Raw genomic sequence first — 26,816 nt, 5'->3', positions numbered from 1 at the left:
CAAGAGAGGGGATATATGATAGAGATGTTTAAATAACACCCATAATCAAAAAATATTACTCGCCAGAGATGGGCTGTGGTCCTACGATTACCATTTGTGTTGTTTATTTTGTTACACTGTATATTTTTTCTTTAGAGATGTTTAAATACCTATGTATATACTATTATGTAGAAATGCCACAAAGGAAACACACACACGCAGTCTTAGAGACGGGAGGAGGCGCTGCCAGGGGCTAGCTCTGAGTCACTTTTTATTATGCTTCTAAGCTAATGACGTCATAGTAACTCCCTCGTTTACACATCTCATGATTGGTGGGTACAGAGGTACATGATTTTACATTGGTGGATACAAAGATAGGTACATGCTTATACATCGTGATCACCTTCCCTTTACCTCCTGCTTTTGCCTCGTGATCGTCCTCCAACTCAGCACTTAGACAAGGGCCTGATTAACACGTGGACAGCACCTGAGTCTTTGCATGTCCTCAGTGCCTATCAGTTGATGTCCTCTCCAAATAAGGACTGCTTGATCAAGATAAGGGTTAATATGTGACAGGGGTCTTGTGACAAGAAAGGAGGGGGGAATGCCTCAGCATTCTGTCACAAAGTGCTAACACTTTCCTTCCTTAATGAGGGGAGAGGGAATGGGAATAAGTCATAATTCTTTCACAGGGGCTCATAATTCTTTCACAGGGGTGGTAAAATCAGTGTGCCGATCTTGCCCTGTTTCAGAATGACAGAATGGCGTCCTCACGAAGAAATTGTGGGAACGATTGTCATATGATTGGTTGATTGTTGGAACTGAGAATTATCAATTGTTTAACGGTAAATACCTATGTGGTATAAATGCGAGTGAGGCGAGTCTCATCAATTGAGAGGAAGCTCTGAAATGAGGGAACATAGGATGGAGGTGAAAGGAAATAGATTCAGAAGTAACCTCAGAAAATACTTTTTCACAGAAAGGGTCACTAGTACCTATCCAAAACCCAAGGTGTAGCGATATTCCATGCTACCGATACAGGGCAAGCAGTGGCTTCTCCCTTGTCTTCCTCAATAACAGACTATGGACTTTTCCTCCAGGAACTTGTCCAAACCTTTCTTAAAACCAGCTATGCTCTCTGCTCTTACCACATCCTCTGGCAATGCGTTCCAGAGCTTAACTATTCTCTGAGTGAAAAAATATTTCCTCCTATTGGTTTTAAAAGTGGGCTGGCTATCCTGCTTTCTTTTCACCACATCAAAAGCTTGCTTGATACCAGAGAAAATTTAAAATTATGATAATTTGAGAGTTTGTGCTGTCACTGTTTAGCCCATTGACGCTAAATGGTCTCCCAGTGAAAAAGTACTGTAGTTCTCCATGGAGAATGTCTCAGCTCAGCCAACAAAACAGAATGGTGATAAAATGAAAAAAGAAAAATGTAGCCATTATGAAGAAGTGAGAGACGTAAGCCATTGACAATGTTCTACTGTACAGCTGCAATCCAGATGTTAAAGTAAGAAATTTAGATCTATATGACAGGAGTGGACAAAACACCAAAACCTGGAGGCACAAGAAAAATAAGGCAAATATTCTTGAACTAATAATGAGTAAATTATGGACTTTTACTTTGTATAATCCCACACAGTGCATGGGTGGGGGATGACAAAATAAAGAAGACATGGGGTGGATTTGTTCCCACCACTATCTGTATATCCATGGCTGCTCTGTTTCTGAAACCCTGCAACTTTTTTTTTTTAATTCACCTATTTTCTCTTGTGCATGGAATGAGAATAGCCATAGTAAATATAAGGCCCTATGTCCACACAAAAGAACAAAGTCATTTCTGTGGTGATGAGAGAACCTTTTCTCTCCGTTTCTCTTGCAGAAAAACTTGTCTTAATAAAAAAACTTGCAGGTATGCCCAGTCGTGAAAGAATTAAAGCAATCAAAAAGCTTCCTAAAATGTTAAGAGAAAAACAAGAGATAAGGTGAGTATTTTTAATGACCACCTTTTCCGACTAATCCTTAAGGAGTATTTTTACAAAGTTGTGTCAGGAGCCATTTCTGTCTGATTAAATCGCTTTTGAATGCCAACCCCTTTTGTTTTATTTTTATACTGTGGGTTGGATACATCTGTCAAATCTCTTTGCTCAACTCGCTCATGCTATTACAACCCAGTTTTGCCGATTATATAGGAGCACTGGTATAGAGTCAACTGTCAATACTGCAAATAAGGCAGCGAAGTTAGCTACACAGTATTTCTTCACTGACTATATGACTTCCTTCTCTAAAATGTTAGGAACACCCAATAGTTATATAGAGGTTTTGCTTCTAATACACCTTAACATCCATTGTTAATGCACGTTAGGCGCAAAACCTTAGCGTAGATTAGTAAATAGGCTCCCAGGAATTGCAGTGGGAGGGGGAAGGGCCGCCATTCTGAAGAGGCAGTCCTATCAGCAGGAGAGAGTGGACTTCCCTCCTGCCGATTTTGCATCGGAAGGTACGGGGTGTTGGATGATGTGAGGGGTGTCGGATGATGTGTGGGGGGTTATTAGCTGATGCTGGTGGGGTGTCTGGTAATGTAGGGGGGTGTTGGGTGATATATGGCGATGTCAAGGAGCTGTTGGGGGATGTTATGGTGATGTAGGGGGATGTCTGGTGATATCAGGTACTGTCGGGGGGGGGTCAGGAATGTTGGGGGGAAGGGTAGAGCGCTCTGAGAACAACGGCTCTCTGTGGAGAGGGGCTAGGGGGGATCAGTGGGTGTGAGGGAGGGCGAAAGGAATCGCATTCTCCCTGCTGGTTCAACTGATCCTGGCAGGGGAATCCATAATTAGCTGAGCCAGCAGGACTCCAGGAAACTGGCTCAGCTGATTGGGATTCCCCTGCCGCGATCAGCTGATGGCATGCCTACTGTATTTTCCCCTCTTTGGGTGATGGGAAGGGGTCGTGACCAATGGGGGGAGTAAGGTGAGGTGTCATGCCTTAAATCTTCCAGTGGTCATCTTGTCAGTTCGGTCACCTTTGAGGCACTTAGACCTGTTTTACTTTTGTCTAAGTCCCGGCATGTAAGTTCCGCCTAGAATGTCCTGGGAAAGCTTTGATTATTGCTTCAGGAAGTCCAGGACTCCAGGTTTAAACCTTCCCGATGCCCACCCATAACACACCTCCCAATATCCTTTGAGCTCTGGACACACAGCAGCTTAGAAGTGCTACTGAACATCCAGAAAGTTGTTTTTGATTATTGGCACTTGGGCATCCCTGCTATTAGGACATCCAAGTGCTGACTTGGTCTTGGTTTTGGATGTTTCAAGGTTTTGATTATAAGCCTCCTAGCATTTAGTGCATGCTAATTCTATTAGTACATGCTAAGTTTTAGTAAAAGGACCCCATAACCTTTCCTCCATGACCCTAGCTCTTCCCATAGTATTCCGTTAGGAAAGATTTTTTGGCCTCTCTAACCAAAATGATGTTCCGTTGCTCCTGGGTTACAGAAGTATATTAAAAAATCAGAAAATATAAAAATATGAAAACACTAGCAGGCCATATACATATGATCAACCCATCTACTACCCAAAAACTTCACAGCAAGCCTATCTAAAGATACAGTGAACTGCCATAGTTTCAACAGTCTGCTGACTCTGACTTACCGTAGTTAAAATTGGTGTTTATTTTATCTGCTCTGCTTTGCATTAGAAATAGGGTGCAACTGATGGTAAAGAAGGAATCTAAAACATCGGGCACTCAAATAAGTTGCTGTGCAGACTGTCTGAATAGTATCACTGTGGTAAGCTGATGTGCCTCCTTTTTTTCTACACACCTTACTAAAGATTGTGGTTGTTTCGTTGTGGGAAGCAAATCAGGAAGCTTTTGGGTTGCACGCAAAAGAATTGGGGGGGGAGATCTTTATAAAATTACCCCTTGTGAGGGGTGAGAGTGCACTCATTTGAGTTTTAACTATGGTTATTTGTGATCCTGAATATCTATACTTCCCTGCATAACTGTGAGAGTGTGCAAGCTCCTCTTCTGGTCAGCGGTACATTGGAGAAATTGTGTCTGTGTTATTGTCATTTTTTAACCAGCACCATATATAGTATAGAAATGTATTATGAGAGAGTAGATCAAATAGTTCACCACATCGAAGATAGTCCAACTCGGACCACCTCCTTGGACTCTCACTTAAAACAGCTAATGAAATAGGCCCTCAGAGATGCCACCACGATACTCAAAAGGTTTCATAGTATCTGGCTTTATGCATCAAATCCTCACCGGGTCTTTCTTATAATTAGATATATTCTGTCAAATGAGTTATCATGCCAAAAAGGTTCTTAAAGATATTTGAATACTTTGCTTTAATATTTTAGTGGTCAAATTATCAGGGACTAACAAGCCAACATGTTTCACCCGAAGGGTTTCCTCAAGGCTATTATTCTTTGGTGTAGCTTCTCGCCCATATACCGACCACCAAGTCTCAGTTGGCAAAACATATATTATTATGTAAGAAGCCTGTTCTGTATTTATGGAAAATGAACAATAACAGTTCTAAGTAAAAAAACATAGAATAGAAACATGCATTTTTTTTTTTTCTTCTTATACCAGTCCTTCCGGCGATTTAAGGAAACCCTTTCCGATATAAAGCAAGCATTGCAACTTTGGCAGAAAACTCTGAAAGTCATTGGTGGCACGTTTGGAACAAGCATTCTTTCATATTTCATTTTCATGAGGTGGCTGCTGGCTTTTAATATCTTTTCCTTCATCATTAACTTCAGTTTCATAACAATCCCTCAGCTTGTGGACTTGAGACCAAACAATCTTTCATTTAGTGGACTGGAACTTCTCACTGGTTCTGTAAGTACATTTAAAATGGAACAAAATAGAAGATTCACTTATTAAACAAATATTTTTTTTTTTACTACTTTTTCATCAGATTGCATCCATTATAGGCATAGTCAAGATACATGAAGTCAGAATTTTCCCTGTGTTTAAGCCATATACCACATGCTCAAAAGTTACAGCAATGTGTTACCAAATACCAATGATCCATTTTTTCATAAGTAACATCTGTTCACTTTAATTAATTAATTAATTTAAAATATTTTTAAAACACTTAATCTGATTGTACTAGGCCGGCAGTAGGCAATTCCAGTCCTCAAGAACCACAGGCAGGTCAGGTTTTCAGGATATCCACAATGAATATTTATGAGATGGATTTGCATGTACTGCTTCCATGAGATGCAAATCTATCTCATGCATATTTATTGTGGATATCCTGAAAACCTGACCTGCCTGTGGCTCTCGAGGACCAGAATTGACTACCTCTGTACTAGGCGGTGCACAGATTCAACAAACTTTTACAAAACCACACAAGCGGTTTTTAGCGCGCTGAATGTGCATAGAGTTCCTATGAGCGTCAGAGCAACGCAGAGCATTCAGCGCACCGGCCAGTGCTAAAAACTGCTTGCATAGTTTAGTAAAAGGGTTGGGGGTGGATAATCCCATAGAAACAATAAACATAATAAATACAGAATATACAATCAGCATATAGGGCCCCTTTTATAAAGCCAATTATTTTCCACTTCCACATCTGTGAACTTCAGAAAATTGTTAAAAACTTATTTATATGATAAATTCTTATAACCGGTAATTTATGTAATATTCAATTTATAATTCACTGGTGAAGTTCAGCTTTTTCTTTGCTAATTATAAACCGTAAGGATCCACATGGTTTTGAAGTATACAAATGCTATGTTACGTTATGTTGTTATGTTATGTTATGTAGCAATTCCTCTGTTCCTTCAGTCATTCTTTTGCTGCTCCTGCTTTAAACATTGTTTGCCACACAGCATGTGGTGTAATCCTAATCAGCATGAACCAGATTCACTAAACGCACCGATCGTGTCCCGATCAGTTTGCGATCGTTCCCCGACCCGATCCACTAACCTTGTGGCCTATCAATCTCCCTCCTGATCCGATCCGCCCATGCAAATGAGGGGAAAAGGCATGCATAAATAGGAAGGCAGCGATTCACTAAACAGAAGATTGGGCTTTGCCGATCCAAAATGAAGCGACTTCTGAGGACCAGTCGCAATTGTCCTTGCCAACTCTGCTGCTCTCTGCCGCCAAATTAAAAGCGCAGAGCAGTGCGAGCCCGTGGTTTTAACCCATGGGTTAAAAGAGTGTTCTGTCCCATAATGTCTGAAGAACTTGAGAACATTTACAAGGAATTCTATAGTTTTGTTGAAAATTCCATCGTAACTTTAAACAGTTTAGGTATGCCTTGGCCAGCCCACCTCTGCTTTCCTGAAAACTGATTTTTGGTATAGTTCTGCAGCAGCAGACCTTCTGATACATAAAGCCGCTTTCCCTGCTCTGTCTTATAATTAATGAGCTCTGTGTTCTAGGGCCTAGTCTATATGACGGCTTTCAGTAATAGATATAAGTATTGATGCTCCATAGTACTGCAGCCACCCCTCCCCCTTTGTTTTGACCTCAAAGACCAAACGCATGTGCGGATCGAATCTAGAACCAAACAGGATGGTCTGTGCGTGTGTCACGATCGCTCTGCAGCGATCCGTGGGGCATTCATCCGATCAGATAATTTGCATGGGGACTCTGTAGTGAATCGGTCACCCGGCAAGACTTGGCCACGGATCGCCCATGGATCGCCCAGATTGGTGAGTAGGCCTGAAGACAAAGTACTATTGGAAAAGATAGAAATACTGTATATGTACTTGTCACACAGTATGTGAACTTCTCGTATTAAGAGATGAAAAAGAAAAAGGAATAAGCAAGAGGTTTTTGTAAAATAAGAAAGACAAAGATAAAAGTGACTTTGGTAAGATTATACAATGAGATTTTTTTTAAGTCCAAGGATAAGATTCATAGCCCCATTTAACATGTCTTTTGAAATGTTTGGGCACTAGGGCTTTTGAGGTCCTTTTTTCCCTCATTGTGGTAAATTCAAGTTTCAAGTTTAATAAGTATTTGATTAATCGCTTACTCAAATATCTAAGCGATGAACAAATCATTCAATTTACAGATAATACAGGGGTTATAAAGACAGATGGACACTGAACAAAACATATTAAATTAACGACTAACAGAATAAACAGAAAAGGAAAACAAAGGGAAAGGCAGGGTAATGAAATACAATAATAATGATAGAAAGAAGGACGATTATGGTAAAAAAACAATAGGAGGGAAATAAAAGAAGTAGCCTTATGAAAATTCACAAAATGTCTTTTTAGACTGTATCCATTTTGATGTTGTCGTTAGGATTTTAGATTAGATACTAGTATTTTTCCATCATCGGATTTTTGAACCTAACTTAAGATTGAAGTGTACTATGCGCCGTGTTCTTCCGCACTTATGTTTTAGATGCTGTTTATAGAATCGGGGCCAAAACTCCTGCTGGACCTTATAAGTAATGCACACACACACCCTCCCCCAACAATTTTATCCAAAAATGTTGTCAATATTCCCCCAGTGCAGGGTTCTAATACTTTATATTGCTTGTATTCTAGGGTTATTTTCAAGAGACTGTGCTGTACTATGGATTTTACACCAATTCTACTATCAGGAAGGATGAAAACTTTGCTCCTTACAACATGCAGCTGGCATATATTTTTATTATTGGATTATACCTAATGATCTGCTTTCTTATCTTAGTGTACAGGTAATAATGGCGTGTCTTGCTAATATTTTCTGCAGCGATACCTGAATGGATTGGAATTAATGTGCAGTCTTTTCATTTTTCTGTCATTGGCCCAAACCTGACCCGTTTACTAATCGGAAACCTTTTAGTATTTGATATCTGTTCAGTATTAGGAAATGGACAGGGATCACAAACCTACCAGGCAGATGTTTAAATTGAAAAATAAAACTATAAGCAAAACACTAGTGCAATTTATACTCGGCAAATATAAGCCCACAAATAACATAACATCCTGTCTGCAGTGGTGTAGTAAGGGGGATGGCAGGGTGGGAGGGCGGTCTGCCCTGGGCACCATCTTGGTGAGGGCGGAGGTACCCAACCTTGTCTCTGCCCCCTCACTGCCGCACATGCGCGCACCTCTGCCCTTCCCTCTTATGTCTGTAACATCCCTGGCGCAAGCAACAACCCCCAACCTGCTGTCACGTCAGTGTCGGCGCTTCCTCTGATGTCACTTCCTGGACCCGCGCCTGGAAGAGCTGACGCAACAACAGGTTGGGGGTTGGTGCTTGCGGCAGGAACGTCGCAGAGGTATGGGGAAGGGAAGTGGCGCGCGTGCGCGCAGCAGGAGAGGGTGGGGAAGGGGTATGATGGAGCAGGGATGGGTGGGACTGGGCGGGCCTGGGGGGTGGGACTATCTGGTAACCCCACAACTGCTGGCTGTAGTACTGAGAGCAATGATTGGGGAGGTGGAGTGGGGTGAGAAGTGGCTTAATGGCTAGAACCACTGCCTCAGCATCACTGAGGCTGCGGGTTCAATCCCCATGTCACTCCATGTGACCCCCAGGCACCATAGATAGATCATGAGCCCACTGGGACAGACAAGGAAAATACCTAGAGTACCTAAATGCAAAAAAACACTTTGATGGTATTGCAAAGGGCAGCATACATAAACCCAACACATACTCATGTTACTCCTGCTGGAAGGAGTTTCTTCAGTATTGGGCAAAGTACTCACAGAGCTGGCACTTATACTTCTGTCTAAACATGCAATTGAGCTATGAGCTTGTTAACAATAAAATGGACAGTACTTTAGCTGCCTTTGTTAATTGCGATGTCCTCTTTCTTTTCTTTTTTTTTTTTTTTTAATTGTAGTATGGCAAAATCATTTCGCGACAACTTTATTAATCCTGTCATGTACACTGGAAATGCTACAAAACTACTTTGCTCCTGGGACTTCAAGATCACCCATGAAAAAGCAGTGAAGCTGGCGCACCAAAATATAAGCACTCACATAAAGGTGCAGAAAAAAACCCTCAAATACGCAGACGCATATTTAGCATTTAGTGCTATTCAGTGCGGCACCAGTGACTGTGTGTGCAGTGCTGCCTTAAGGAGGGGTCACTGTTTCCTCTAAGTTGAATGGGAGTCCTCTAACTGCATTGTTGCCAGTAAGGGGTGGTCCTTCAATATTGTGATTTTAGTTGCTAGAGATGGGCAGGTTCCCTGGAGTCTTGCAGAGCTTGCTTGTCCCTCACATCAGGGGTGTAGCCAGACATCCAATTTTGGGTGGGCCTGGACCCCAGTTGGGTGAGCAGAAGATCCCATCTCTCCCACCCAAGCAAAGCAATCTGATCCAGTCCGATCTGGTTCCTCACCGCTGCTGCTGCTGTTACACGCTGCTCAAGCCGGCCCCACAACCTTCTTTCTGATGCACTCTGCCTCCCTGGAAACAGGAAGTTGTGTCAGAAGGAAAGCTGTGGGGCCAGGGTGAGCAGCATGTATCAGTCACACTGCTCATTGCAGCTCATTGGCCCTTTAAAGCTACACAGGAGGAGAGGTTTGGGGAGTTTTTAGCTGGTGAGGCTTGGGGATCTGCCCTACCTCATAGGTGTTCTGCTACTGGGTCAACTCATGGCTATGCCATTACCCTCACTATTGAAAAAATCGTACCTTCCCCCCTCCCCCCATTGGCAGGACTGTAGATGGAGGATTCCCGCTCAGCTTAGAGGGAGCAGTGGTGCCCACTTGAAGAATTGCTCCTTATCCGTATGGCTAAGCAGTTTAACCCTGGGTAGCCCATTTGTTGGTCTAAAGTAAACCATTTAGCTATGCAAATAGCAGATGAATCTCACTGACTATCCATATAATTAGATGAATTGCCCACCCTTCATCCTAGCTCTGCCCAGTGCTATTTGGAAAGTGCTAGGACAATCTGTAAGGAGTTTCATTGACACTAAGGGCATACTTTTATAGTCATTTGTGTACATATGTGGCCTACTTGCATGTAAATGGCTTCTTATAAAATAGAAACTGGCATAAAGTGCCTGCCAATAAGTAACGCTTCCACACGGGCAGTGCTAGGTATTAAGAAAATTTAGCAATAAACAATTTAAATACACATTATGCAATCACACAGGCTTAAACAAAAAACTCAGAGGAGGGGAAAAGTGGTGCATTTAATGCTGTAAAGATAGATAAACAGACAACTCATCTCTCAAAGAAGATTGGCACATCTTTGAGAGATAAGTTGCCTGTTTATCTACCTTTACAGCATGAAATTTTAACACTAAACAGCACAGAGCTTTTTCAAATAACAATGGGTTTTGTTTTTTTTTTTAAAGCCAGTGAGGTTATCACCCCGAACACCTTGAACCACTTTTGTGGGGTAAAAGGGGCTAGGTTCTGAGGCTTTTTCCTCCTCTGAGTTTTTTTTGTTTAAACCTGTGTGGCTGCATAAGGTGTATTTAAATTGTTTATTGCTTCATTTTCGTAGAACCTAGCACTGTCCATGTGAAAGAGTTTTATTTATTGATATTATTGGATTTTCACTACACTTGTGTCAGTAACGGCTATAAAGTGCATGCCATACTTCAGTAGTCCCCAACCCTCTCCTGGAGGACCACCAGCCAGTCAGGTTTTCAGGATATGCAGGGGGCAGATCTGCACTCCTATCATCTTCATTACATGCAAATCTCTTTCATGCATATTCATTAGGGCTATCCTGAAAACCTGACTGGCTGGTGGTCCTCCAGATCAGGACCACTGCCATACATGACATGATGGCACATATTAAGCCAGTAGGTATGTATAGAAGTGGAGTTTATGCAGAACATGGGCAAAGTGCTCATGCAAATATGTAGATTATAAAATATGTTAATTTATGTTTACACCTGTTTCAGGCATGTATCTTATTGGACTAACTGAGTATTGTTTGCTTCACCTTGGGTTGCAGGAAGACCTGTCAGAAAACCAAGAGAAGCTGGTCCTTACCTCATGTCAGCAGGCTATTCGCTTTCTCATTCATCTGGCTATATGGACTGTCACTATAGGGATGGCGGTGGGTTGTTGTGCTGCCGTCTACTACCTTTGTAATAGCCGTAAGGTAAATGACTGGTTTTATCGCTTAAGCTGACAATTTCCACTTCAGACACCTGCTGTAGTTCTTTACATTATGTTAACATAAGAGCATAAAAAATAGTGACATCAGAGGAAGAGCTGACGCTGGTGCGACAGGAAGTTGGGGGTTGCTGCTCGTGCCAGGAATGTTACAGAGATACGTGGGAAAGGAAGCGGCATGTACACACAGCAGTAGGGGGTGCGGAAGGGGGGGGTAGAGTGGAGGACGGGTGCCTGTGCCCTCACCAAGATGGCATCCAGGGCAGACCCCCCCCTTTTTACTATGCCACTGCATGGAACCCTCTGTAGCTGCATAAATTGCTCACTCCAAATACTGTACCAGCCCTGATATCTATTCAAATAGTGTTAGAAGTGTGTATGTTTTAGTGACTCATAGTAAATTGTGTGCCCTGCAGAATCATTACAGAAAGTACACAAAGAAGAAGTCCATAAATTATCGTTGGGCAAATTTGAAAAGCCACTTATTCATCAGTAAAAATAATTTTTATTTTTTTATAGAAACATAGAAACTGATGGCAGAAAAGGGCCACGGCCCATCTAGTCTGCCCACACTAATGACCCACCCCTACCTTCCTCTATGAAGAGAACCCACGTGCCAATCCCATTTTGTCTTAAAATCTGGCATGCTGCTGTCCTCAATTACCTGTAGCGGAAGATTGTTCCAGAAATCAACCACCCTTTCGGTGAAGAAATATTTTCTGGTATCTCCATGAAATTTCCCACCCCTGAGTTTCAATGGATGTCCTCTTGTTGCCATGGGACCCTTGAGAAAGAAGATATCTTCCTCCACTTCGATACGGCCCGTGACATATTTGAATGTCTCTATCATGTCTCCCCTCTCTCTGCGTTCCTTGAGTGAGTATAGCTGCAGTTTATCCAGCCATTCCTCATACGGGAAATCCTTGAGTCCTGAGACCATCCTGGTGGCCATACGCTGAACCGACTCAACTCTCAGCACATCTTTGTGGTAATGTGGCCTCCAGAATTGTACACAGTATTCCAGATGTGGTCTCACCATGGATCTGTACAATGGCATTATGACCTCGGACAAAATTTCTACGGATACAGCCGATGATTTGTCTAGCCTTGGACAAAGCTTTCTCCACTTGGTTGGCCATCTTCATGTCTTCACTAATGATTACCCCCAAGTCCCATTCTGCTACAGTCCTTGCTAGGGTCTCACCATCAAGGGTGTAAGACCTGCATGGATTTCTGCTGCCAAGGTGCATGATCTTGCATTTTTTGGCATTGAAACTTAGTTGCCAGGTCCTGGACCAATGCTCCAGCAGGAGTAGGTCATGCGTCATATTATCGGGCATTGAGCTTTTATTAGGCATCGTGCTTTTGTCTGTTGTGCTCACGTCTACTATATTGCATAATTTGGCGTCATCGGCGAATAATGTAATTTTACCTCAAAGCCATTTAGCCAAGTCCCTAACGAAGATGTTGAATAGGATCGGTCCCAGGACCGAGCCCTGCGGCATACCGCCGTTTCGGAGGGGGTGCCGTTCACCACCATTCTCTGAAGCCTACCACTAAGCCAATCCTTATCCCATTGAGTCAATGTGACCCCCTAATCCCATCGAACTCATTTTGCTCAACAATCTGCAGTGTAGGACACTATCAAATGCCTTGCTGAAGTCCAAATACACGACATCTAGGGACTCCCCGATATCCAGTTTCCTTGTTACCCAGTCGAAGAAGCCAATCAGATTGGATTGGAAGGACCTACCCTTAATAAACCCATGTTGATGGGGATCCCATAGGTTCTCCTCGTTCAGGATTGTATCCAATTGGCGTTTGATTAGAGTTTCCATAAGCTTGCTCACTATCAATGTGAGACTCACCGGTCTGTAGTTCGCAGCCTCCGTCCTGCATCCTTTCTTGTGGAGTGGTTTGACGTTACCTGTTTTCCAGTCCAACGGGACCCTTCCTGTACTCAGGGAAAGATTGAAGAGCGCGGACAACGGTTCCGCCAAGACGTCCCTCAACTCCCTGAGCATCCTGGGGTGAAGCTTGTCTGGTCCCATAGCTTTGTTAACCTTGAGTTTTGATAGCTCGCTGTAGACACAGCTGGGCGTAAACTCGAAATCTCGAAACGGGTCTACCGAGCTTTCCCTTGCCTGCAGCTGAGGGCCGGATCCCGGCACCTCGCAAGTAAAGACGGAGCAGAAGTATTCATTTAAAAGTCTGGCTTTATCGGAGTCCGATTCTACATAGTTCCCGTCGGGTTTCCTAAGTCGTACTATCCCATCTATGTTTCGTTTTCTTTCACTAATATACCTGAAGAAAGATTTATCGCCCTTCTTGATGTTCATCGCTAGGTTCTCCTCCATTCGGAATTTGGCCTCTCTGACTGCTGTTTTGATGGCTTTTGACTTGGCCAGATAGTCTTCCCTAGATTCCTGCCTCCCTGATTGTTTGTAGGAGATGAACACTCTTTTCTTCTTTTTTATGAGGTCTGAGATCTCCGCAGAGAACCATTGTGGTTTATTGTTTCTTCGACGTTTACTTACTGACTTAATATAACGGTTGGTTGCTTCTTGTATGGTAGCTTTCAGAGTTGACCACATTTCCTCTACATTATCTTTCCGCTTGGTTTTGCAGCGCCTGTTGGATGAAATCTCCCATGTCTTCGAAGTTTGTGTCCTTGAAGTTGAAAACCTTGGTTAAAGTGTTTGATTTAGAGAAACCTTTCCTGAGGTTGAACCACACCATGTTATGGTCACTGGAGGCCAACGTGTCGCCTACCGAGACCTCTGAGACACTATCTCCATTGGTAAATATTAGGTCCAGTATTGCCTGATCCCTAGTTGGCTCTAACACCATTTGTCTGAGTCTTGCTCCCTTTATGGAGGTCAAGAGCCTTCTGATGCTGCCAGTCGCAGAGGAAAGTGTGTTCCAATCCGCGTCAGGTATGTTGAAGTCTCCTAATAATACTGTGTCCCCACGTAAGGTGATATCCTCTATGTCCTCGATTAGTTCCATATCCAGACTTTCCTGTTGTCTTGGAGATCTGAACACTATGCCAAGATATAGGCATTTGTCCTTCCCCCTGGCCAAATTCACCCAAAGGGATTCCCCTGTGTACTTGACATCTGCAATACGGATAACTTTAATGTCATCCTTAGAGTATAGTGCTACCCCTCCTCCCATTCTGTCCTCTCTATCCCGACGAAGTAAGTTGTAACTCAGTATGGCCATGTCCCACCCATGGGAGTCTGTGAGCCAGGTCTCGGATATCGCCACCACATCTAGGTCGGCGTTCCTCATTTTTGTCTGTAATTCCAGAATTTTATTACCCAAACTGTGGGCATTTACGTACATAGCCCTCCACACCCTATGCTTGCTATGTCCCTGTGGAGATATTCCCGCTTGAGCTAATTTAGTACTGCTTGCAGTGTGTGTACTCTCCCTGGTCCCCGAATTATAATAATGTGTACTTACCCTAGACTTGGAAATGTGCGTACTCACCTTAGACCCAGAATTGCAATGTGTACTTACCCCGTACTCGGGAATGCAATGTGTACCTACCTCAGACTCGGACAAGTTATTTGCAGCTAACCTTGCCAGGTTGGTAAATTGTGCCAGTGCCCTCCCCCAACTTTCTAAGCAGTTCCCGTAAAACAAGGACAGTTTAACACAGTGGTCTCAAACACGCGGCCCGGGGGCCATATGCGGCCCGCCAGGTACTATTTTGAGGCCCTTGGTATGTGTATCATAATCACAAAAGTAAAATAAAACAGTTTTTTGATCATATGTCTCTTTAACTATAAATTACAATATTATTATTAAGACTTAGCCAAAAGGAAAGATTTATAAACTATAAAGAGTTTTACCTCATGCAAAATTGTTATTTCTTTAATAAGACAGTAACTATTTTTTCTGAGGCCCTCCAAGTACCTACAAATCCAAAATATGGCCCTGCAAAGGGTTGGAGTTTGAGACCACTGGTTTAATACATCCACATATTTAATTTCAAAAACTCCCTATATTCTTTTCAAAGTGACAACTTACGTACTCTAGAACAGACCTTGTTAAACTAGAGCTTCCCAAACTGGGTTGGGACCCCAAATGGGATCACAAAGCCTAAGGGCTCCTTTTACTAAGTTGCGATAGCGTTTTTAGCGTGCGCTAAACCCACGCTACGCGGTTAGAACTAACACCAACTCAATGCTAGTGTTAGCATCTAGCATGCTCGGCAATTCAGCGCGTGCAAAGTGTGCGCTAAAACCACTATCATAGTTAAGTAAAAGGAGCCCTAAGTATGGGGTCATGATCTAATTGACTACTATCAGTGACATGCTGCTGGGCTTGATGGATTTTTGCAGCTTTTTTTAACATGGAAGCAGGACTGGGTAAAACATGGGCCTTGTGGACTCCACGGACCTTGCAAATCTTATCTGCAAACCTTTAAAATCTGCTCGTCTCGGGGGTGAGTGAGATCCATGAGGTTCAAGGGAGTTAAAACAAGGATCTCTGCGGACCCCACGTCATGGCTGCTTTCTTTTTAAGGCCTTGTGCTTCAGCTTTGTGGGATCCATGGAGCCTCCAGGTAGAAGACATTTGGGACACTGGGGTGCGGAAGAGCTGGGCACATCAAAAAGGAGAAGTAGGGTGAAACTCCAGTATTCAATAGCAGCAATCTCAACCATCAACAGAAAATAAGCCAGCAGAGGTAGAAGTTAAAAAGAGGATCTTGCGGACCCCACAGAACTACAAGTTCATGGCCTTAAAAAGAAAGCAGCCGTGGCATGGGGCCCGTAGGGATCCTTGTTTTTTTAACTTCTGTGGACCTCACGGATCCCGTTCACTCCACGGACCTAGTTTTAACTCCCTCAGACCTCACGGATCCTGCTCACCCCCAAGATGAGCAGATTTATAAGGGCGTGCGGTTAAGATCCGCGAGGTTGGTGGGGGTCCGTGTTTTATGCAGTCCCTGCAGAAGCATCAGATTCTGTTTACAGGAAGAAAGAGTCATAATAGTCAGTGCCTGCAAAGTTTTGGTGTCAACTCCTAAACACAGTGCATGCCTTCCAGTGGCATAGCGAGGTTGAGAGGCGCCCCCCCTGCCTTCATCTCCGCCTCCCCCTGCTGTGCACGTGCCCCCTTCCCTTTCCCTGTACTGCTTGTTCACCACCACAAGTAGCAACTTCAATGTGCTCCTCGTGACCCCGGTGGTTCTCCCTCTGTTGTCACTTCCTGTGTGCGGCACCTGGAAGTGATGTCAGCGGGAGAGTTGATGCGTTCGCGAGGAACACGTTAAAGTTGTTGCTCATGGATAAAATGGATTAGTGGACTGCAGCAGATGGATATGTGCTTTAAACCTTCAGACGGTGTCTCTTTAAGTGAGAGAAAAAACAAGAAGAAGAAAATCCAACACAATCTGCAGTGAGGGGGGTCTCTTGGTTTGTTTAAAGGTGGTAATATTAACTGAATTCAATAATTGGTATAATAAACATAGCCTGCATCTTGTACCCTTGTCTGCAGTTTTTCTTTGTTTCCCTTGTGCTCTTTAAGTGAGAGAACATGCATTCATTGTTCTCTCGAACAGTGTGTGTACAAAGAACACATTAATCCTTACAAAAAAAGTAAGGAGACACAAAAAAACATTCATACTGTTCCTTGACAAATTAACCATGCTTGGAAAAAGGGATGCATTATTGTCAAGCTACGCTGTGAGCTAAGTCCTTTTGACAGCTTTGTATATTTATAATACACTTTTAGAAACACATTGGGCTAGATTCACGAACCTGCCCGAACGGGCCCGATCTGGGTAGGCCCGATGAATTTCCTAAACTCAAACATGCAGATGGGGGCGATCGGAGGAATGCCCCCATCTGCCAGCATGGATTGCACGTCTGTGATCCCAGCACATGCGCAGACCATCTTTAGATGGTCTGCGCATATGTCTAGACCCAACCTTTATTTTATTTTTTTTTTTTTACTTTCACGCATGCCAACTCTCTTGCTCTCCCCTTCCAAGCCCTACTCTTGCCGCCTTCCCTGCAGTGCGAGCCCGCATGTTTAAAACAGGGTTGCACTTCGGCATGCAGCCCCGATTTAATCCCACGGGCTCGCACTGCAGGGAAGGCAGAGCCAGGGAGAGCAGAGGGGACATGTCAGGCAGATCGGGGCAGCGGGAGGCATTTGGTGCAGACAGATAAGGGCTGCAGGAGGCGTTCAGGGCTGCAGGAGATTGGGGCTGACAGGGCAAAGAGCAGGGCTTCAATAGAGCAGGAGAGTCGGAGAGACGTTTTCGACTGCTCCCCAGCAGTCGCTTCTTCAGTTGATCGGCCAGCCCAGTCGGATGTGTTGTGAATCGCGTCCCTGCCTACTTTGCATGCGTTTCCCATCATTTGCATATACGGATTAGAAGCGGATCGCAGGAGAGGTAAGTGAATCAGGCCGGAGGGAAATTTGGTCATAAAGGGGTCGCAAACCGATCGGTACACGATCGGTTTGCTTTGTGAATCTAGGCCAAAGTACTGCACTAAGCCCAAAGCAATTGCTCAATGCTCTGTTACGATGCTGCAGAGACAGTAAAGATGATGAAAACTGGTCTCCCCCCCTCTTTGCCGAACTACTAGACTTCACCCTGTCTTCTGAGCCGTTGTTAGCTTTATTTACAGCTCCTTTTGCAAAGCCACGGAAGCAATTCGCCCGCGGCAAATGCACCGAAGCCCATTCGATTCCTATGTGCTTCTGTGCAATTGTCACAGGAGACTCGCCACTGCGCCTTTGTAAAAGGGGCTCTTGGTATATTAGTGGCTTTTATTCTGAAAAATTCATAAGTGGTTCAAAATCAAATATTGCCCTATTTTACTAAGGCGCACTAACCGATTTAGCATGCACTAATCAATTTAGCGCACACTAAAGATTACCACACACTAAATGCTAAGGCACCCATTATATTCTATGGGCACCTCAGCATTTAGCGCGTGCTAAATCGGTTAGCGCACCTTTGTAAAAGGACCCCATAGATCAGGGGTAGGGAACTCCGGTCCTCGAGAGCCGTATTCCAGTTGGGTTTTCAGGATTTCCCCAATGAATATGCATTGAAAGCAGTGCATGCAAATAGATCTCATGCATATTCATTGGGGAAATCCTTAAAAACCCAACTGGAATATGGCTCTCGAGGACCGGAGTTCCCTACCCCTGTCATAGATTTTTTTTTCTTTCAGTATAAACAAGATGCCACCAGCTGAATATATGACCAGCTATTTAGCAGCCTACGAGGAACAAGTGTATAAATGGGTGCCTAGAAGTATGTGTACAGCCGAAAACGAGATAAACTAAATTCTAAATCCCTTCCATGTACTGGCCTGAAACTTACTTTCCCCGTTCTCACTTGCTTTCTCAGAAGCTCATGGTCAGTGCTACAAGTGACATTGAAAGACAGAGAGAATCATTACTGCAGCCGGCTGTGATATCCCTGATTAATCTCATCATGCCCTTCGTCTTCTCCTTATTTGGATTAATAGAGAAGTTTCAAAGTCCCAAGCATCAGATATATACCATCATTTTCAGGTACTGCTCATCTTTCTTGGCTATTTAGGGCTCCTTTTGCAAAGCTGTGGTAGTGGCGGCTGCTGCAGCAATCGCTCCAACACCCGTAGGGATTTAATGAGTGTCGGAGCATTTGCTGCGTGGCAGTCGCTACCGTGGCTTTGATTAGTGCAGAATTATACATTATATGAGCATGAGATTCTTTCCATTTTCTTGGTCTAACCTCCTAATAAAAATATTTTGTTTTATTCTTGATATCTTGTGGATGTTTTATTGTAAGCTACTTTGATTGGGTCTTATTACAATGGTGGGTTATAAATTTTACAAGAATTTTATGAGAGCATTATATATGCAAAATCATGCCGTGCAAAACGAAGCAATATTATATTTATATAATAAAATGTTTTGTTTTGCAGGAATGTTATTCTCAAATTATCAATAATTGGTGTTCTTTGCTATTACTGGCTTCAGACTATTGCTTTAGGCATTAAGGTAAGACTACAGTCATGAACTACTTACCCCAATTTAGGGCTGGCTTTTAACCAGGAATCCTATAGCAGCTCTAATTAAAGCAAAGGAATAGATCCTGAAAAACACACAGACTGAAAGGAACATGTTACCCACAGGCAGAGTATGCAGTTCAGAGGTCAAGGTTCAAGTGTGAACATAAGAATTGCCACTGTTGGGTCAGACTAGTGGTCCATCGTGCCCAGCAGTCCGCTCACACGGCGGCCCCCAGGTCAAAGACCAGCGCTCCAACCGAGACTAGCCCTACCAGTGCATGCTCTTGCTCACCAGGAACTTGTCTAACTTAGTCTTGAATCCCTGGAGAATATTTTCCTCTATGACAAGACTCCGGAAGAGCATTCCAGTTTTCTACCACTCTCTAGGTGAAGAAGAACTTCCTTACGTTTGTACGGAATCTATCCCCTTTCAGCTTTAGAGAGTGCCCTCTCATTCATTGGCTAGCAGCTTGACACTACAGCCAGGAATTTCAAAGGCAATTAGTGTGTTTTCTCTATCTTCTGGCTGCATTTTAAGCAAATAATTTGAAATGCATTCATAAGGTTGAAAAAACGCAGTCTATAATACAACAGGTACAATTTAAGTTATTATTTAAAAATGTTTCATCACCTAGATCCAATTTCTTTGTCATTAATTTGCAGAAGTATTTACCCATGCTTGTTTTAAGATGCAAGATTATATGACCTTCCAGGAGTTAAACTAGGAATATCATTCAGTTAGATTGAGAGCCAGGGCCTTACCATGTACTCTTCCTTTCTTGTGGAAAAGCTTACCTGTAACTGTGTTTTTGAGATAATCTTCTGAAATTCAGAAGGGCAATTAGAACATATTTGCTTCCAGGGGGAGGTGTGAAAGCTTGATTTCTAAGGGCTAGATTCACTAAGCAAACCGATTGTGCACCAATCGGTTTGCGACCCAAGTTTCTTCCAACCCGATTCACTAATCTCTATGCTGATCCGATTCCGATTCGTGCATGCAAATGAGGGGAAACGGCATGCAAAGCAGGCTATGCATTCAAATTTTGTATTTTTTATTCTGTAGTGCTGGGAATCATTTATTGGTGAAGACATTTATCGCTTGGTCGTGTTTGATTTCATATTTTGCTTGCTTGGCTCTTTTGTTGGTGAATTCCTGCGAAGGTAATTATTTGGTTAAATATCTAATTTGCAAATGAAGGCAAATAATTTACCTTTTTCTGCATTTCATACTTCAAATGACAAGTAGCAATAGTCAGGATTCAGTTTCAGTTATGGATGCCCATATGCAACTGGGAAAAGATAAAAAAGTTCTCCACTCCTCTTCCCTCTCAATTACCCTGCCCAGATCCTGTCCTCTCCTGATGTCTTCAACTCACTCACTATTGTTTTAAGAAATACAGTCAGTAACAGCAATAACACCAATAAGAATATTCAGTACAGAGCTTTCAAGGTCCTGTAGGTTATATTCTATAAATGATGCCTACATTAGGTGCTGCTAGGCATCCTAATTGCGGCCACCTGACGCCTAACTTTGGGATCCATGGCTAAATTTTTTTAAATTGGCTTAATCATCATGGTAATTGACTATCTAGGTTTTCAGCCAATCAACAAAAAACATTAATTATGGTAAAACAATTTTAGAGTTAGGTGCCGAACCCTTAGGATACCTAGTGATGCCTAAGTAAAAGTGCCCTCCCACGCCTAAGGACACCTATCGACACCAATCTTAAACAGTAGGTATGATTAGGGGTGGAGAATAGGCATGGCTGACCTAGGTTTTGTTAAGCAGCTGAGATAGGAGGCCATAAATTAGGCGAGTAAAAAGCTGGCCTAATAGAGTAGGGCCTACCTTTAGGATGCCTAGTATTGCCTAAGTCTGCTTAGGCACCACTAGGTGTGATTCTATAAATGGTGACATTGATATAGGCACCGTTTATAAAATCCGGCCCTGTGTGACCTGCCTTCTCCCCCTCCCTTTTAGGGTTTCCATGATAAAAGGAAGACCTGCAAGAAAAGAGGGTGGGGTGTTGCAAAGCCCCAGAGATGGTCCTCTGCTGCATTTTGTTTTTTGCATTACTGCTGCTGGGAGACCAACTGAATTACTTAAATTGGCTAGCAGTGCCAGGCCCAGACTGAATCATTGTATCAGAAACAATACTTTGGCACCTACCAAAATCTGGTGTTAGAGACATAACACATGCCTAACTCCAAACCTGGTGTAGCCTTCTTCAACCAAAAATATCACTACTGTGGACTTCATTTACTCACCCATATTAATCTATTAATAATTATTTTAACACAGTTATTAATACAGGGCTTAAAAACCAATTTAATGTTATGATGCAAATTAGGTTCAGTATGGATCTATAAGGAATGCATGCTATGAGATACAACTGCGTAACAGCATCAGAGGAGAATTAGAGTGTTCAAGCCACATTACATTACATTAGTGACTTCTATTCCGCCTGTACCTTGCAGTTCTAGGCGGATTACATCAGAAGATAACTGGACATTTCCAGGAAAATTACACTCTAGGGGGTTGGTTACATAAAAGAGTCTTAGAGGAAAAATTACAAGATGGGTGGCGAACATAGGAGAAATTACAAGAAGAGAAGAAATCAGAAGAGAATTGGACATTACAGGGAAATTACAGTTTAGGGGACTCGTTTCATAGTTGAGTCTTTGAGGAGAAAGTGCAAGCAGAGTAGCAATTTGAGGGGGAATTTACGAAGGGAGGGGGAAGGACAAGGGGAGAGTTAAGATAACTGGATAAATTTTTTTGAAAAGCAGGGTTTTGATTTATTTTCAAAAAATTTATCCAGTTATCTTAACTCTCATCTTGTAGTATCACTTATTGGCTAATGACATCACAGCCCCAGGCATTTGGCACCCTTTATACCGGCGCCCTGGGCCAGAGCCTCACCTGGTCCATAGGTTAAGCCAGTCCTGAAAGTACCTGCGTATAATAAATATAAACTGCTTTGGTTGTACCACAGAAAGGCAGTATATCAATTCCATAACCTTTTACTCTTTACCCTTTAAACAACTAGCTGAGAGCACCATATGCTCATAGCTGACAGCACCAAAGGTTTTTTTTCAGTTATGTAGTCATTGGATTGTTTGATGTTTTCACTTCTTCTATATAATGCATTGATGCCAAAGTAAATGGCTAGTCAGTAATAGTATTCACAAACCACATCATTTTTGTAAAGCGTACACAAGGAGTTAGACAAGCATAGGTGTGCTTACTACTAACAAACTGGAGAGCTTGTTTGCCGATGACTTTTGATGTATGACTAATCATTGACACTTGGCTTGTTCATCATGCAAGTTTGCTGCAATATGGCACTTACTTAGTTTTACTTTCTCCTTTCAGTATTATTGGAACCAGATGCTGCAAAACTCTTGGGAAACCAGAATTTGACATTGCAAGAAATGTTTTAGATTTAATCTATGCACAAACATTAGCATGGTAAGTGTCTTTCACTGTATCAGTTCCCTTATCTATTTGTTTATCATGCTCATATATACTTATATATAAGAACTGATCGTACTTATGTCCTGTCTCCGAGTCCTCTTAATAGTTCAGGTTCAGAGATGCCAAAGGTGAACCATCCTAAGGAGTGAAATTGTAGGCCATAGAGTGAGATTTTTTTTACGACTGCACATCCAGGGTATAAATCTAGAATGGCTTAAGTGTAGTATTGCTTTGCAAATGAATCAAGGCAGCATTCAATTATACTGGCTTTTCTTTGATGCCTCTGAAAGAATACAAAGTGGGTAGCAGTTTGGCTAAATTTTTTGAGCTGGAAATTGTCTTCCACCCAGTAGTTGAAAGTACGTACATTGGTTTCCAAGCACATGCAGTTGCAGTAGAGAAAAAAGGGGAAGCAGTAGGCAAGAAGATGTGCCCAGTTGGACCACTTGGTTTACTTCTCTAAGGCTTGCCTATCATGAAAGCAGTGATCAAGATCAGTGTACTGGTACTGAAGCTCTGATGAGTGAGAAATAGGGCTCAAAGAGTGTGAGAGTGAGAAAGCTTTCAAATGAGTATGACATGCTCCTAATGAAACATAGAAACATGATGGCAGATAAAGGCCAAATGGCCCATCCGATCTGCCCATCCACAGCATCCACTATCTTCTCCTTTCCCTAAGAGATCCCATTTGCCTGTCCCATGCCTTCTTGAATTTAGACACAGTCATTGTCTCTACCACCTCTATTGGCAGACTTTTCCACACTTCTACCATCCTTTCTGTAAAAAAAGTATTTCCGTAGATTACTCCTGAACTTATCTCTTAGTTTCATCTTATAGCCTCTCATTCTGGAGCTTCCTTTCAAATGAAAGAGACTTGCCTCATGTGCATTTATGCCACATAAGTTTTTAAGCTTCTCTATCATATCTCCCCCCTCTCCTGCTTTTCCTCCAAAGTATACATCCCCCAGCAGGAGGGATGCCCACTTCCTCCTGCTGGAACTCCTCCTGCAGGTATACCCCCGACCCTCCCCAAGCCCACACAAACCCTACCAGTACTTTTTTTTGTTGTTGGTTGGTCGGAGGGATGTTTACTCCCTCCGGCTGGTAGGCCTGCCGCCACAGAATGGTGGACCTTCCCCTTCACTGTGCATCGTGGGATGCACTGGGGAGAGGCTTAAGGCCCTGATTGGCCCGACACTTGGGCCAACTGGAATCTTGGGCCTCTCTCCCAATGCATTCTGGGCTCCATTGGGAGTAGCCTAAGATCTCTTAGGCCATTCCCATGGGCAAATGCACTCAAACCTTTAATCCCTAGGGGCTTTGGTGCATTTACTGCACTGGCCCACGCTATTCAGCGTGATAAGAGGCCCTTAGTAAATATGGATCCAAGTTGTTAAAAAAAAGGACCTTCTGTTTCCAAGTTTGTTTCCATTTTATAGGACACATTGACAAAGCAGTTTACAATTATAATAAAACAGATTTTTAAAAAAACAAAACTAAACGGCCCCGTCTGGCGTACCGGGTTGTGGCCACACCTTGGGGTAAGGGCGATTTAGGCTTATTGAATTAGAAACTTTATGTTTCTGCATACCAAATGCGTCATTTAAATGATGGGTACTGCAGTGTTTCACACTTTTCGTTCACGGCAGTGACCTCGTTGTGTCCACTACACTTTAGCAGTCTGCTTCATGCTCCGCTGCGCTTTTTTCCTGCTGCCATCTGATTGTTTCCTCTTTACCTCTTGGCTCGTAGAGCTTGGAGGCAGCTCTGTTCATTCCTGCGCCTTTCACCCACAGTGACGGTATTACAATCGATTGTGGGTGATCGTCTCCATACCAGGTTTGACTTTGGCTACCTTTCGTACTTGTCCACTAAAAATCTAGTCTATCTCTATCAGGTTTTGCTTGAGGATGGTTCACTTTGTCCTTTCGTGGACCTTTAGGTGGAGTTTCATCTCTGCCTCGGATCGTTTTGCATATTGGCAATTGTGACATTACATCTGTTCCCTGCCCATCGGAGCACGGACGGAGGAATCCCTTGAACTTCCTAATGAAGGGCTCTGCTTGGAAGCACAGAATCTCATTCATCTGCAATTTCATTTGAGGTCCCTAGAGGAATACCTCCCCACCTTTGATTATACACGCTTGAGTCAGCAGTGGTCCCGGGATCTTGGAGTTTCCATCACCGTAGATCTTTTGAGTCGCAGTCTTAAGTTGGCTTCCCAGATGCTTTCATCGGTCGCTCTCTGGGAACTTAATTACAAGATGACTTTGCGGTTACACATGTCTCCCAGGTGTGCACAGCAAATAGTGTTACAATTGGATGCTCGGTGCCCTATACGTAATGTTCTGGGGACAACCTTGGGGCACATGTTCTTTGCATGTCCCCAGATTCGTGCTTGTGGGGGGAGGGTCTTGTATCATATTTCTTTAATATGGCATGCCCGATGTCTAGTGTCCCCTCATCTTTTGTTTTTTCAGTGTCGGGTACTCCCCCCCCCCAGTACCCAGGGGCTTGCACTGTTTTCTGCGCAAGGCTATTTTGCTGGGGGAAAAAGTTATTTTATTACGCTGGATGGAGGCGTCACCCCAATCTTTGCAGCACTGGCGATCAACCATGATCCAGCTGTTGCAGATGGAGTGGCATATGGTTTCCCACATAGAATCCAAAGCTGGCCATTGGGTGCAAGATGTCTAGTCTCCTTTTTGGAATACCTTAACCCCGGCAGCACGTAGTTACTTGCTTAACTTGTAATACCCTATCTCTTTCCTGTGTCTTCAAACTGTTATCTTTTGCTCAATCATTTATTGTACTCTGTTATTGCTTGTACTGCTTTGTATCCTCGGATTGTGTTGATTTTTTGTTCTGTTTAATAAAGATGATTGGGGGGGGGGGGGAAAGCAAAACTTTTAGAACTGTTATGTTCAAATTTTATTTCCTATAGGATTGGCATTTATTTCTCACCTCTTCTGCCACTCATTCAGATCATAAAGCTCTTCATACTATTTTATGTAAAAAAGGTAAGGAATTTCTTACATTGTCTCAACTGTATGTTTTTCCTTCAGAATTTTCTATTCTTCTGTGGCCTCTTGATTTCTGAATAAAAATATACGCTGGGTTTTACTGAACGGTGCTAGAGGTTTTAGTGCAGGCCTGCAAGGTAAGTGCTCTGATGCATATAGGAATTCTATGAGCTTTGGAGCATTTACCTCACTGGCCCGCACTAAAAACTTCTAGCGACGTTTAGTAAAAGGAGCCTTTAGTATGTGGCAATACATACTACCCATAAAAGCCATCCAGCCTGCCCAGTTTCCCCTCCATCTAAGTTCTACCTTTTTGTTATGTTATATGTAATCTTATATCCTGCCAAACCCTTGCAAGATTGAGTTCTAGGCAGGTTACAAGCAACATTATCACTACATAAAAATATACATACAATCAGTGGCGTAGTAAAGGGGGGAGGGCGGTCTGCCCTTGGCGCCATTTTGCTAAGAGTGCTGTACCTCTCCTCCTCTCTGCCCTTTCCCGCACGTGTGTCCATTGCCTTTCCCTGTAGCTTTTTTACTACCCTGGCACGAGGTTGCTGCCCACGTCAGCATCTGCGCTGTCTCTGATGTCACTTCCGGGACCTGTGCCAAGGAAGTGATATCAAAGGGCGAGCCAACACCGATGTGGACATACTGCTCATGCCAGAGAAGGTTAAAAAGGTACGGAGAAAGGGAAGGGGGCGCGCGCGTGTGGTGGGAGGGATGTAAAAGAGGGCAGGGAAGGCGTGCCACAGTCCAGAGCGCCGCTCACCCTTACTACGCCACTGCATACAATGTAAGATAAAATCTGATTACACTTCCCCCTCCATATTCGCGGTTTCCGTATCTATGGTTTTGATTATTCGCGATTTTATGCCAAAAAAATCATTTTTATTTTTTGGGCTATTTTAAGCCATGTAAGCCCCCCCCTTAAGCCTTACCTGGTGGTCTAGCAGGTTTTCGGGCAGGAGCGATCTTCCCATGCTCCTGTCCCGTGCAGATCACTCACAGGAAATTGCTGCCTTGAGCTCCCGTCATCTCTTGAGACTACGGCGGGAGCTCAAGGCAGCCATTTGCTGAGAGCGATCTGCACACAGCAGGAGCGTGGGAAGATTGCTCCTGCCCGAAAACCCGCTAGACTACCAGATAAGGCTTAAGGGGGGGGAGGGCTTACAGGGCTTAAAATAGCCGGGGGGAAGCGGGGGTTAGGGGCAGAACCGGCCTGAATATTATTCGCGTTTTTTTAA

General features: G+C 43.3%; 1 protein-coding gene across 7 annotated transcripts in view; it reads left to right on the top strand.

Annotated features, from left to right (window-relative positions):
* TMC5 (transmembrane channel like 5) overlaps positions 1-26,816 on the top strand; it is a 102,590-nt gene that overhangs the window by 63,377 nt on the left and 12,397 nt on the right. For 6 of the 7 annotated variants that reach the window (XM_033962896.1, XM_033962895.1, XM_033962893.1 and 3 more), the window contains 11 exons: positions 1,865-1,967; positions 3,679-3,769; positions 4,582-4,830; positions 7,506-7,657; positions 8,789-8,933; positions 10,869-11,018; positions 18,417-18,583; positions 18,979-19,054; positions 20,129-20,226; positions 22,442-22,537; positions 25,488-25,563. In XM_033962896.1, coding sequence (XP_033818787.1) covers positions 1,865-1,967; positions 3,679-3,769; positions 4,582-4,830; positions 7,506-7,657; positions 8,789-8,933; positions 10,869-11,018; positions 18,417-18,583; positions 18,979-19,054; positions 20,129-20,226; positions 22,442-22,537; positions 25,488-25,563 — 1,403 coding nt within the window. The remainder of the gene's footprint in view (positions 1-1,864; positions 1,968-3,678; positions 3,770-4,581; positions 4,831-7,505; positions 7,658-8,788; positions 8,934-10,868; positions 11,019-18,416; positions 18,584-18,978; positions 19,055-20,128; positions 20,227-22,441; positions 22,538-25,487; positions 25,564-26,816) is intronic. The other variant, XM_033962898.1, reaches the window with a different exon arrangement.

Source organism: Geotrypetes seraphini, chromosome 11 (assembly GCF_902459505.1).
Source record: "Geotrypetes seraphini chromosome 11, aGeoSer1.1, whole genome shotgun sequence".
NCBI classification, from domain to species: domain Eukaryota; kingdom Metazoa; phylum Chordata; class Amphibia; order Gymnophiona; family Dermophiidae; genus Geotrypetes; species Geotrypetes seraphini.
The sequence above is the reverse complement of the archived record's forward strand: the minus strand, read 5'-3'. Positions and strand labels throughout refer to the sequence as shown.